Genomic DNA, 13,555 nt, shown 5'->3' on the forward strand with positions numbered 1-13,555 from the left:
ATAAACCCTTCCCTCTAACACAGATTGCCCAATAACATCTTAGCAACTGTCAGTAGGCTCAGCAGGCTTTGTCAAGCTTGAAGTTTCTCCATGTTAAAACGCATGTGGCAGCAACATTGATACTCTGCATTTGGAGGGTAGATTAATCTGTGTGTTTGTCAGTTGTAACCTAAGTTGCAATCATTATCATGGCCGATCTGTTGGTCAGTCCAACACTTTGGTGGAGACTGGAATAACTCATCTATTGAATGAATTGCCAAGAAAGATATTTGGTGCAGATACTGTATGTATAGTACTCAGAGGATGAATCCTACTAGCCTGGGTGATGCCCTGACTTTTCCTCTAGCACATCTAACATTTTCACTTTCAACGTTCAATTATTTACTTTACTTTTCCTTGATGTGCAGATAACAAAGGTAACTACCTATATCCTCATCAATAAAATTACTCTGTGTCAAACAAATTATAACTTGAAGGCATTAAGGAGTCTTTGAGATACTCTGTTTTTATGAAGATTATGTAAAACACTGAGTTGTAGTCCAGTCACATAAAGTTGCTCTGCAATCTTAAAATATTTTTCTGTTTACCTTGTTGAAATCCATGCTGCAGCCTTTTTGAAAAACTTGCCAACAGCCAATATGTTTTAAGGGTGAGAAATCAACCACTAGTACCGGTAATGAAATTGACCACCAATTCTCTCTGCGTTAGAAGCACTTTGAAGCCTATTTGTTACAGGTTACAGTCAAAATGAGTGGGCTGAATGCAGTTACAGACATCGGAAAAATCGCTTCAAAGTTAATGAATGGAATCATTAAATTTCCTTAATGAAGCAGCCTCTGGGCTTGGTAGAGATGAGTTCTAATGGAAAATTATATTTGGAGATCCAATCACTGCCTTCAACCCCCCCCTTTTTATTGCTTCCATGTTGTCATCATGTGTAGACAGGACTGTCACAACTGTGTGTGTTTGTGTGTGTGTAAAGAGTCAATTTTACTTTTTCTATTGCACTTTATACCTATTAGAGTAATGTGCAGGCACACAAATTAATTTGATTGCAAGATTCCACATTTCTGGAGGGACTGACATATTAGGGCCGAGTTATGCTATTGCCCATGTACCAGGGATGGGCATTTCAAGCAAAAAGACTACTTAATGTTCACTTGGAACTATTAGACCATTCTTTGAAGATCATCTCACAGAGCTGTATCAAATGCTACGTGAGCGGAGTGGAACGGTGAGAATTTCCGCTCCTCGCGAAGCTGCCTCAGGCTCCCTGCTCTCTCTCGCTCCGCTCACATGCTCTGCGGAAAAGAGCTGAACTAAACGTGCCGCCCACATTTTACTGCCGCTTCTACCGGTGATACTACCGTGTTACTACCAGACGCCGGTAAAAACAGGAAAATATTTAAGAACAAGACAATAGTCGCATAAACTATCTGATTATTTATAATTGAAGGAAAATCATGATCCATCCCTAACATGTACCAGATGCTTATACTAAGAAAAATGCATGTCTTTTAATCAGATTTCTAAAGCCGTGCATACGTACATTTCTGTTTTACACATTTCAGTAATTATCAAACTGGGTGCACATGCACAAGACTGATTTCCACTCTTACAGTTAACCACAGATAGAGTAGGCGTGTCCAGTCTTTAGACCTGTCAAAGAAAAGAATGGCAGAGAATTAGCAGTTTCCCCATTTGTGTTGCATTGGCGAAGCTCTCTAACAAGGCCAGAGCGGCTGCCATTATGCACAACCATTATGCTTTTTATAGCAGCTGTATCATTAACTCATCACGTAAACCGGTTTACAGGTTTATGTGATGAGTTAATCATCAGCAGTGATATGAGAAAGGTAATGATGTAGTTTACATTGCTATTTAAAAAAAAAAAGAGTTTAGAAGGGCTTTATAATAAAGGATACTATGACAAGTTATAAACACAGGGAAATAAAATAGTACCTTCAGTGTAAATAAATTCAAACAAAACTATCCAAGTTGGAAATGTGTCTTTGCAACTACATTTTTCTTGGTATTTTCAAGGTAAATGAGTGGGTTGACATGGGCAGCACAATACTTGTACAAGAACATGAATATGAATGAAAGAATATGAGCAGCAGCTGACGTGCGAAGAAAAGGGTGGGCCCTGATGAGAGAGAGAGAGAGAGAGAGATATCATGATATGTTGTTAGACTTGTTAAAAGTGCTTATAACTTATGTCTTTTGTGCATATGCATCGTTTATACTCTTGGCCCCATGTCTTTCTAAATTATTTAGATACTATTCCTGAAAGCTAAAACCACCTCAAAGATCAATCTCAATTGGCCTTTTAACCCCAACCAGGAGGTCACCAGGCTTCAGTCGGATCAGAGCCAAGATCAGAGGCAAGAGAGTGTTGTTTTAGAGAAGCAATGAAATCATCCAAAAGAGAGAGGAGGAGGAGAGTTATCTGGGAGCAGAGAGAGCCAGAGTCACATGAATAGCCTCAGGCACAGCAATAGAAGCAGCTTATGCAACGTATCAGATCTTGAGTTTGTGAGAAAGAAATTCTTTTGTAGAAACTGAATGGGGCTTAAGGTTAGTAAACCTTGAAAAGAAAAAGGAAGAACTGTGGCTGCAATGGTTTGACAGTACTAAAGCGCAGTATCCATGTTCCATGCTGATGAAGGTCTTTTGACCGTATCTATTTATCTTTTTAATAATAAAGCTTTATTGCAGACCCAGGTCCATATAACACATAATACAGTATAAAAAATATAAAAAAGAGATACAAAAATACATAATAATTACATATTAGCCTATAGCAATATAACAATAATACAGAAAAATTGCATATTAACCTATAGGATATACAGACTATTTTACCAAAGCTGTCTTAACCTTATTTATTTATTGCTCTAGATCGAGTATTTTATGTATGCTTGGTGTGGTTTTAGGTGATATATAGTGAAACGTAGATGAAGAGGGATAGTTTACCCAGAGACGGTAGATGGTGGCCTGGTGGGCGGCGAGCTGTTTGTTGTGTTTTAACATTAGGAAGGTCAGAGCTTTAAGGAAAAGGGCCTCGGAGCAGATGGAGGTAAGAGATAAGTGTGAGGGGGTGGACGAGTGACCTCCTCACCCTCGCATCTGTCTTTCCTCCTCCTACAGTCTTAAATCGACCATTTTTCACTTCTCTGCTCTCAAAGAATTAGCTAAATGCATATTGACATGTACAGTTCAATACAGTTGATACGTGTCTTGGCTTTTCCATCTACCTGTTTGTTAATGTTTTCCTGATTTCCATTGTATTAGACTGCCTAATTAGATTGTCATCTTATCCTGATCCTGATCTCACTGTGTTACTATGGCAAACTTTAATACACTTCTTTATTTACTCTGCTGATTTGTGTGACTGAAGTGCAGTAATTGAGGGTTGTTTTACAGAGAAAATATGCCAGCATTACTATGAAATCACATATTCCTAATCATCAGTCAGCCTCTGATTTAGTCTAACTGGAGCATCTTTTGGTCTTTAGTTCTTTTGACTTGACTGCAGATTTGAACTTGGAGACAGATTTGAGGATTTTATTTGGGGGCCAGAAGTGTCCACTGGATGCAATGTGGTCATGGTTTAGCTCCGTTGTGGATTTTGGAAATGATGTGCTGCAATTCCAGCCAATGTGCCACCATACACACAAGGGTCTTTTCTCCGTTTCGCTATCTTAACATGCTGGGTCTCCTTATGCTCAAGCAGCATCTTTGAAGCGTAACATTAACATGCTTATATATCTGAATACCTATATTAATTCAAAATTGACATACAATCAAAGACTTATTCTTAACATAAAAAGTAATTTCACAATGTACAACAGCCATATATGACACAAAAGCATAATTTCTGCTAATAAAATTGGTGTGCAAAAGTAAAAAAAAAAAAAAAAAGGGGTTAAAGTAGGGGGTCTTTGTAGGAGTAATATAGTGTTTATGAATATTTTCAGTTGAAGCGTGAAAAAGAGGCAAATAACTCACAACACAGCAATGGAAACAAAACATCGAGTAAATACTCATTATTGAAACATAAAAACCAGGACTACATGAAGACGCTCAGCTTCTGAAAATGCTTAGATCTAAACCACAACGGAGTCGTGATATAAACTCTGAAGTTGGGTTGATTGATTTATTGATTTGCAATTCACAGTATATTAGCCCTTTTTAGCTGCATCATTGTGACATGAGCTGATGTATAGGTCCACCCAACACATATTGTCTCATAGGGCTCTTTGGTTGAATCCTTGTGTTTTTGTCTAAATCCCAAGCCCCCAGCCCCCTTGTAGATCTACACTCAGTGGCAGAAATAGAGACAGTTTAACGAACCCTGTGTCACATTTAGGGCTCATTAGCATCTAGATTCAGTGCTTCGTAATATGTGTCTACACTAGGGATGCCATGGTGAGCACCTTTTCTCACTGGTTAATAAACTCATGACAACACCGGTGTGACAGATTACACCTAACAATTTTGTCTAACATTTTCTAATGACGCTCAATATTTGCAGAGCACTTACTTTGATCTCTGGCCTTTCCGGGCGTGCTTCCACTGCGGAGCCGGTCGCATCTGAACCCAGTCCGGCTGGGAGGCGGCCACACGAGTTTACAGATTGCCTCGTTAACGTTATCAGGTTCCCTATTAAATATTGCCGAATAGGCCCTGTTGCTTATCGCTTTGACACCATATCTTCCACCATCGTCTTGTCTGTAAACTCTCCTTACTACATCTGCTACTCTGTGCCGCTGTTAAGAGCAGACACTTCAGTTTATCGTTGTAGTGTCCAACGTCTGACGTTGATAACGCCGCTTAGTATTTAAGTGGTCGCTGAAATTTACGCGAAAATTATCTAAATGGGTATTATTTCTATAAAAACAATACGACAGAGTTGGTGGGCAAGTAATGTGATTGGTATATGCCAGACCACTGTGTAACACCGGAAACACAGATTACCACGGCAAGCCTACACTGGATTGCTGTTGTTTTGTTTTAACATATTTGTGTTAAATTCAGGCCTCTTTCATTTAGAATACGACATGGTTGGTAGGCAGAGAGCAAGTTTGTGTGTTACACAACAATATGGGAGGAGGCTGATTACAGCTAAATCCAAGATCGAAGTGCATTTAGGCTGACATCTTCTGCCACTGTTTTGGACATCATACCACATACATCTGGTTACATTTTTCACTTTCACACAAATTCAGCTGGGACCTAAAACGATAAAACATTACTACAGCTGTCAATGGTGTGTCATCACAGCGCTGTACCATGACACAAATAAAGCTACAGAAATGGACCTGGTAATCCATTTCTCTTCCCATGATGGTATTCCCTCATTACAGTTGGTACAACATCATTATAGGTGATGTTACATTGTCTGCTAATGGAGGATATCAGTCTGGACAGGGACCTGCATTTAGACCCTGCAGAATAAGCTATCATGTTAACATAAAGTGTACTAAAGTGTAACATACAGTGTCAATCATGTCAACTCTCTGCAAGAACGTGAATAATCTAAAAGTGTTTTCACCCTCTGGAGACTTTCTCTACATGACTTGTACGATATGTGTGGACCATTTGAATATTTTATTTCGTAAAAAATTTGAGATAAGAGAAAATTGGTTAATTTGACAAATTCTCTTATATCACTGTGTTATAAGACCGTCTGTGGTATTTATAAATGAAAAGAGGAGCAGCTGCTTGACATAATTCAACTCTGCATCAACACAGTTGTGATTTTATTGGTGTGATTTTAAATCTCAGCCTCAGCTTTTTTTTTCTTTAGATAGAGTGCGCGTAATAAAATCGAATGCATCTTTGAATGAAGGGTGCATAGTGGAATTAGGAGGATGTCTACTGAAGGTGTCGACCAAAACATTGATCTAGCACTTGAGTTTTATATTGAAGCCAACGTGTGTGTGAGTCTATTTATCTTAAGTGTTCCTCCCACTCACAGTAGCCTTGAGCTACCCATGCTGTGGTCAGTCCACATCCAATGTTGGTCCTCTCTCTCTCTCTCTCTCTCTCTCTCGCTCTCTCTCTCTCTCGCTCTATCTATCTACAGTATGTGTCTTTCTATGATTACAAATACATTTCATTATTTCATACAGTGTCCCTCTGGATCCTGGGGAGAGAAAACAGGAAGACTTGAGTTGCAGGAGGGAAATGGTCCTAATTTCTTAATAGCTTTCATGAAGTCTAACATGGGGTTAGACCACGACCAGTGCGCAGCAGGGATGTTGGTGTGCACACGTTTCTTGTGTGTGGGTGTGTTTTTTTAGATATGTTGCTGGCAAGTGCTCTGGCACTCACCAGCCAATAATTGCACATAATTGCATCCATTTGTGGAAAAGGCAAAGATGAACATTAGTGTGATCTGTGACACGTACTGCAAAGTGTTTGTTGCCTCAAGATTAAAGACAGAGTCTTGCGGACTCTTGATGGAATGTTGCCTGACACATGTCAGGTGGCATGTGATGGTTACTATGGTGATTGTGTTACCTTTTCAAGGCTTTTAGCATTAAAGATAAGGCTGTCGATATTCTTTAGTTTTATTGCCAACAAATATTATGAAAAACCCCCCCGACAACAACAATGAATCGAGTATTGCTTTTTTTCGAGTATTGCTTTTGCACCCAAAGCTTCACACTTTTATTTATCTGTTTTTAATTGTCTACCGTGTCATTTAAATATATATGGAATATTAATATTAATAATTTCAGTTTTTATTTATTTATACCAAACATACCTTTAAAGTGACTGTATGTAACTTTTTAATGTTTCTTAAGCTCTGTCATTTTTCATACAATGGTCTTAAATGACCTGTAACAGCAAACGAGACTAACAGTGGAAAGAACGCCATTTTTATTTAGTTTTTAGTTAGGCCTCTGCCCGGGTTGGATTTTCCCGCAAAGTCACAGAATGATTTGAGGCAGGTAGACGGCGCTACAGTAACACATTCTGACGGGTCACAGATTTCTTTGTAACAAGCCTTTGGAAAGCCTGTGTTAGCGTATCTAGCCTTTTGAGCCAGGTAAAAAAGGAAGCAGCAGATTTCTTCGGCTCGCCGGCCGAAAGTTGCAAGGGTGGTTTTTCTGCTCACAGGCGCTAGGGGGAAGCGAGATGACCACCATTCAACTCGAAAAAAAAGTCATATAATCATTCCAATGACGCCAAAGCTGTTCAGTTAAGGTAAATTAAGCTAAAGAAACTGCATAGTTCCCCTTTAATGTTATTTTTATTTATTAGAAGTTACCTGCTGTTGTTATGGCTGATACTGGGGTAGGACCATCACAGAAAATCAAGAAATTAAATGAAGAACAACTTAAAGCTAAAAGGGAAAGGGAAAGACGACGTGCGATAATGCCAGACACACTCAGTCAGGCTTTCAACAGATGGAGACAATTATTGGATCGTAAATGATTCAAAACCCACCCGAATTGGCCCTCAGGTACGTCAGTAGCCTACATTAAATTACTTCCTCCTTCCATTTAGCGCTGACGTTCTATTCTTTTTACTCCGTGTTTGTGTTGGCTTACTATTTTCTTCCCTTGTCCCCCTGTAACGTTACTTGTGTAAAGCGATTGTGGGTTTCATGAAATGCGCTATATGAATCTAAGTTATTATTACGTTGATTGCTTCAACAAACTCTTAATGCTATGGCTCGTGACACAGTGACAGTGAAAACGTTACCTGGTTTAGCGCTTACAAAGAAGGCTAAGTTACCGTATGCAACACTGGAAAATGCAACAATGCATCTGTAACTTATTCTTTTATTGTAAATGAATTATTTTCTGTCTGAGCAAAACATTGCTGTATGACCTCCCCGTAACACTAACTCAGTTATATACAGGGGGTAATACAGCACCGTAAAGAAAAGACCTTTACAACAGCAGGTGTGGTAAAAACACTATCACTTTTGTCCAAAGCAGTTGCTAGAATCAACACAAACTGAAAGTTACATATAGCCACTTTAACATAACTAAATTAGATCTCCCTGTTTCTGGCATTCCAATTATTATTCATTAAAACTTCAGAAGCACAACTTCAATAAATGGAGACAAAAATAATGAATGAATACAAAGTCTTTTTGCTGTCAGTACATGATGTACAGTTAAATTTAATTGTTTGACAAACCATGGTTCGTCATGTAGAAGGACATCAATAAAACAAGAACAGCAGGAACAGTGGTAATTTGCACCCTTGTTATAATCCTATTATTTGTGGAAACACAGCTAGGATAACACAGAGCAGTTGAAACCGACTGACAGGTGATCCTGCTGTGCCGGCGTCATCAGAAACTGACGTTGCTTCAGATGACGCATGAGAGGAAAATACGTCTTTTCCATGTATCTTTTCTTTGCATTTTTCCCCCCACATTTCAAGTGGGAGACCAAAGGAAAAGGCACGATTGAGGGAGGTGTGAAGACAAGAGAGTCAATTGGCATGTATTCCCAGATGATTTACCAACAGGATTCCACAACTGAGGATCGTTAACTGTTTATGGAATTTTAAGAGAACAATAAAATAAATTTGACAGCCTCTCTCCCTCGTCCTCAATGCCTCACTAGCTGTTTGTTGACCTCTACCGCTCGCTGTGGACATTCTCTCTCTGTTTGCCCTTTTAGTGCGTCTCTCTCTGCTGGTATTGTAAACTGGTGGGTGTGAAATGTAGCGGCTTCTCAGACCTTTTATGTGTCCAGATATACAAACCATGCCAAGTCATACAACAATGAACAATAGAGCGAGCTGCTGCCAATATAACGCCGACGCTCACCAACTGGACTCATTTTCCTGGACAGTGGATTCAAAATCTGCAAAGAAAAAAAAGAAAACCATGACAGCGGCTCTCAATACTGATGGAGAGGAGCAGAAGTGGCATCAAATGTTTTTGAAAAAACGTTGTGGGTTGGACAGATAGAAGAATTGGAAAAAGGCCCTTATGAAAGAACAGCTTGAAAAATAAATGCAACAAATGAAATGTTCCATGTCCATCAGTCAGAAAAAGCTAAAAGGGTCACATTGAGAGAGGAGTTGTAAATGCTTTATGAAAGGCTTACTGGCAGTGGTGTAGTATTTAGATCCTTTACTTACGTAAAAGTACCAATACCACAGTATAAAAAAAGTCCTGCATTTTAAATCCTACTTAAAGATTCATGTAACTTTTCCACATTAAAATGTCTAAAAACGACTAGACCCATGTTATATATTTTGTTGAGTTGTGTACTTACATTATCCCAAATGTTTCTGTAATTTTAATCAAGGACACGCTCTGTGTCATTTGGTTGCCTGTCAATGGCGTAATATCCCCTTTGCTCATGCGTCGTTGTGGTTATCTACCAGAAGCTGTCATAAATTGACTTTTTATCCGGTTAAAAGCTAGGCTACATTTTCACGATGCAGTTTTTAGATCTTGGTCGTTTTTAACTTTTTTTAACCGGACGTCTGTATCTTAAGTTATCAGAGAAACTTGCTGAGCAAACGTTTGCGGCAGCTTGAATCCAGCCACTCCGCCGACGTGCCAAACACTGATTGTAAGGTGAAACTGCTTTATTCAGTGTATTTACTGGTTTAAATGGTGAATGGACTGCATTTATTTAGGGCTTTTCTAGTCTTAATGACTACTCCAAGCAGTTTACACACTACAGGCCCCAGTCACACACACGTTCATACACTGGTGGCCGAGGCTGCCATACAAGGTGCCACCTTCTCATCAGATAAACATTAACACACTTTCACACACCGGGACCATCGAACCACCGACCTTCCAATTGGTAGACAACCGCTCTACTTCATGGGCCACATTGGGTAGGAGGAGAACTCTGCGACATTTTAATGTAGAAATATCACATATTATATAGTACAATACTTGAGTAAATGTACTTAGTTACTTTCCACTGACTGACTGGACCAGAAGAGTTTGTTACATGTTACCAGTCACCTAATTATACATTTTTGCACATTGGTTAAAAATAGAAAACCATACTGGATGACGTGGTCCTTGCAGATCCTCTCCTGCTGTGTCAGATTGGATGGCTGAGCGTTGGTAAATTGCAGTCTTCATCTCTGAACACAAGTTTTTCAGCCAAAGCCTGAACCTGAGCTTGTCTGTGTTGCCACTGTGTCAAAGGGGGTCGATTGTGGTGCTGTTGAGTTGCATTGCATAATAATATATAATAACTTTTTTTTAATTATAATCTATTTACAACAAAAACGAACGATGATAAGCTTCATGGTTCTAGGGTTTATTACAAGACTGTTGTTTTGTACTGTATTTAGTTATGTGTACCTGATGAACTAGCTCTGCAATGGAGGCTAAGAAAAACACAATGTATATGGGCTGCAAATAATGATTACCATTTTTTATTAATCTGTTGATTTCTTTTCAATGAATAATACGGTGTATAAAATGTCAGAAAATAGTGAAAATTGCTCAAAACCCAAATATATTCAGTTGACAATGACATAAAACAGAGCAAAGCAGCAAATCGTCACATTTGAGAAGCCAGAACGTGTGTGTGTGTGTGTGTGTGTGTGTGTGTGTATGTGTGTGTGTGTGTGTCTTGTGCCGCCGCCTTGTCATATTGAATGGTAGAGATGGGATAGATTCCCATGTCATCACCGCACAACTCACGGTGGTTGTATGATTGCAGAATTGGTCCTGTTATATATAATAACAATATAGGTTTGGCATTTTACAACAACAAAATGTGGAACTTAAAAAAGAGTTTTCCTCTTTTTCCTCCAACAAACTCCATTTGTCTGTGTGCATGTATCTGGATCATGATTAAGCAGCTGAGTCACTGTCTTTGTTGTAGATGAAATCAGTCTGGAGGGGATGGTCGTGCACAGAGCTGAATGCAGACCGGTCGTCAATGACAACTACATGAAGCTGAAGAAGTGAGTAAACTTTGAAATTGTTCAGCTCAGAAACACCTCATGATTGAATAGATAGCATAATGGGATGTAGCAAAGAATGGGAGATACTGTAAATTGAAATTCAGCAAATGGATGTTTAAAAACTAACTGACTTATTTCAAACTTCAATCAAACTTATTTCACTCCCTCGAACTTTCCAGTATCAATATAGTAAAAAGCACAGCAGCTGTCAACTGGCACCGGATAAAAACATAATTGTGCAAAGCATGTGAAAAATGTCAATATTAGGAAGCTTCTGGTATATTATAAAAACCTAACTACACCCCTCAAAAAACTCGATATGCAGTGTGTAATACTTTAATGTATATATTCATTGTATGTCACAGCATTTCCATTACAGTAAAGGATGGCACTAACTACTAATGGATTATTCTTAGAATTAGTGGAATAATGAGCACACAAATGGCAGGGCAGCGTTTGCTTTTTTCAACCCTGGACAACACAAAATGTGTTCAAGTGTTGTGAATTAATTCCAACTGGAGTATAAAAGTTAGACGTGTTGACAGGGGCCTCGCTGCAACTGTTCATTTGTGTACACTAAACACTCGAGTCCACTCTGCCTTTTTAAATGGTTTCTGTCCCCCCTTCATTGGAATCTGTTATTCCAGCTCGTTAGTGCATGGTATTGCTATAGCAACCGTATCACTGTGGCAGATGCACTGCTACAATACAACCCAAGGCAAACACACAACACAGTTTGCTTCAGTGTTTGAGACCGTTTCTGTGTCAGCCATTAGATCAGTAAGTAAGTACACAGGAAAACACTTTACTGACCTTAGATATTACAGGATGGTACTGCGGTGTACTGTAGAGTACATGAACTTAGATTTGTCTAATTGTATTTCATTTCTGACTTGACAAGGAAAGTCTTTTCACTCTGGTTTGGTAATTTTGAGTGGCAGCTGACAAATGCCTCCATCATAGCAGGCTACAGGACCTATGCATATATGCAGGACATTATGTTGTCATGGCGGCGTCTGCGTGCGTGGACACAATTCAAGAACAGTTTTAGTAGAAGCTTCACCACAGGTTCCTACTGTAGATCAAGGGATTTTGACTGGCCGCATAAATGCAAATATTAATAGAAACTAAACAAAAAAACTAAATGCTTTAAAGCAGCGGTGTCAAACTCAAGTTCCCTAAGGGCCAGACGAGAAAATGAGAATCACATCAAGGGCCAGACATAGAGTGTATTGCTTTTATGTCACGCGAAAAGTCAAATATCTTTGACTGAATTATTGCATGTCTCATATAGTCTTCTCTCAGTTTGGTCCACAAAAATGTCAAAGATAATGCCAAAAACGGTTTGAAAAAGCATCAAAAACACGTTGTGAAAAGTGACAAAAAGTAGGTGGGCCAAAATGTATTGTGAACCTAAATGTAGATAGGGGCCGGATCAAAATTAGCAAGGGGCCAGATTTGGCCTGCGGGCCTTGAGTTTGACACGTGTGCTTTAAAGGGCAACTATTATTATATAGCATTTTCAGGATAAAACTTGTATATTGTATTGTACTAGAATATGTTTACATGCTTTAATGTAAAAAAAAAAAAAAAAAAAAAAAAAAAAAAAAAAAAAACCCCCCCGCCCCCCCGCCTGTTTCTCCAGTTTTGTTTAACTAGCTAGTTGAAGTTGGAGCTACTGCAACGCAGTATATTGCAGGACTTGAAAAATCCCCAATAAAGGCTTCTAAACCAAATATTACACAACCGGACAGTCCCAGCAGTAAAGTGACCGGAATTAGGGGAGAAATTACCAGCATTGGCCGCCAAGATTACAGCTATGTTGCGTTAGCATGCAGTTACTTAATAGTTAGCAGTATGCTAACGTTAGATTGTAGTGGAACAGCACTTTCTATCGTCAAAAATCGCAGGTAAAGGCTTTTAAACCAAATACTACATAAACAGAAAATGGTTCAGGAGTAATGTGACTCAGAATTGGGGAGATTTTAACAACACTGGCAGCCAAGATGACATTTTAGTGCTGTTAGCATGTAGCTACATGCGACAATGTTAACGCCACAGTGGCTTAAAAAAAACAAAAACACTTCAGTAGTTCCTGCCAGTGTACTACCTACAGTATGTGGCGGTTGGCATGGCTCAGTTTGGAGAAGCAGGCAGGAGGACAGGCACGGAAGCTAATAATGTACTGCTGTGGAGGGAGGCAGCAGCTAAACCTATTTTAGCGTTAACTTAAAATAAATCAATGCTCTCTTCAAAGCCACCAGACTCCATTGACAAAAAGAGCAATTTTACCCCGCAGAACATGGGGGCTGCCTAAAACTGGCTACAATAGGTTTAGCTGCAGCCCCCGTCCGCAGCAGTATATAGAGCTTCCTCACAGTTACTCCTGTCTGCTTCTCCAAACAGAGCCGTGCCGACCGCCATACACTGTAGGTAACACTAAGATAGAAATCTGAAATGTATATTTTATTGATATATAATGGTAATTATGGCAAGACATCAGACCTGCAGTTCTTTTGTGTTTACCTTTCTTCTGTGCTCATAACCTTTGCTGTTTGTATGGCCATCAGTTTAAACTAGAAAATGCATTTCCTGCAGAAAATGCTTGCGAATGACGAAAAGCTACATT

At 39.2% G+C, this 13,555-nt stretch overlaps 1 protein-coding gene across 1 annotated transcript in view; it reads left to right on the forward strand.

The window, feature by feature from the left end:
- The window catches only part of LOC120570655 (general transcription factor IIF subunit 2-like), a 52,594-nt gene that overhangs the window by 31,464 nt on the left and 7,575 nt on the right, over positions 1–13,555 (forward strand). Inside the window, exon 5 of the mRNA XM_039819133.1 lies at positions 10,845–10,926. Coding sequence (XP_039675067.1) covers positions 10,845–10,926 — 82 coding nt within the window. The remainder of the gene's footprint in view (positions 1–10,844; positions 10,927–13,555) is intronic.

Source organism: Perca fluviatilis, chromosome 12 (assembly GCF_010015445.1).
Source record: "Perca fluviatilis chromosome 12, GENO_Pfluv_1.0, whole genome shotgun sequence".
In the NCBI taxonomy this organism is placed as follows: domain Eukaryota; kingdom Metazoa; phylum Chordata; class Actinopteri; order Perciformes; family Percidae; genus Perca; species Perca fluviatilis.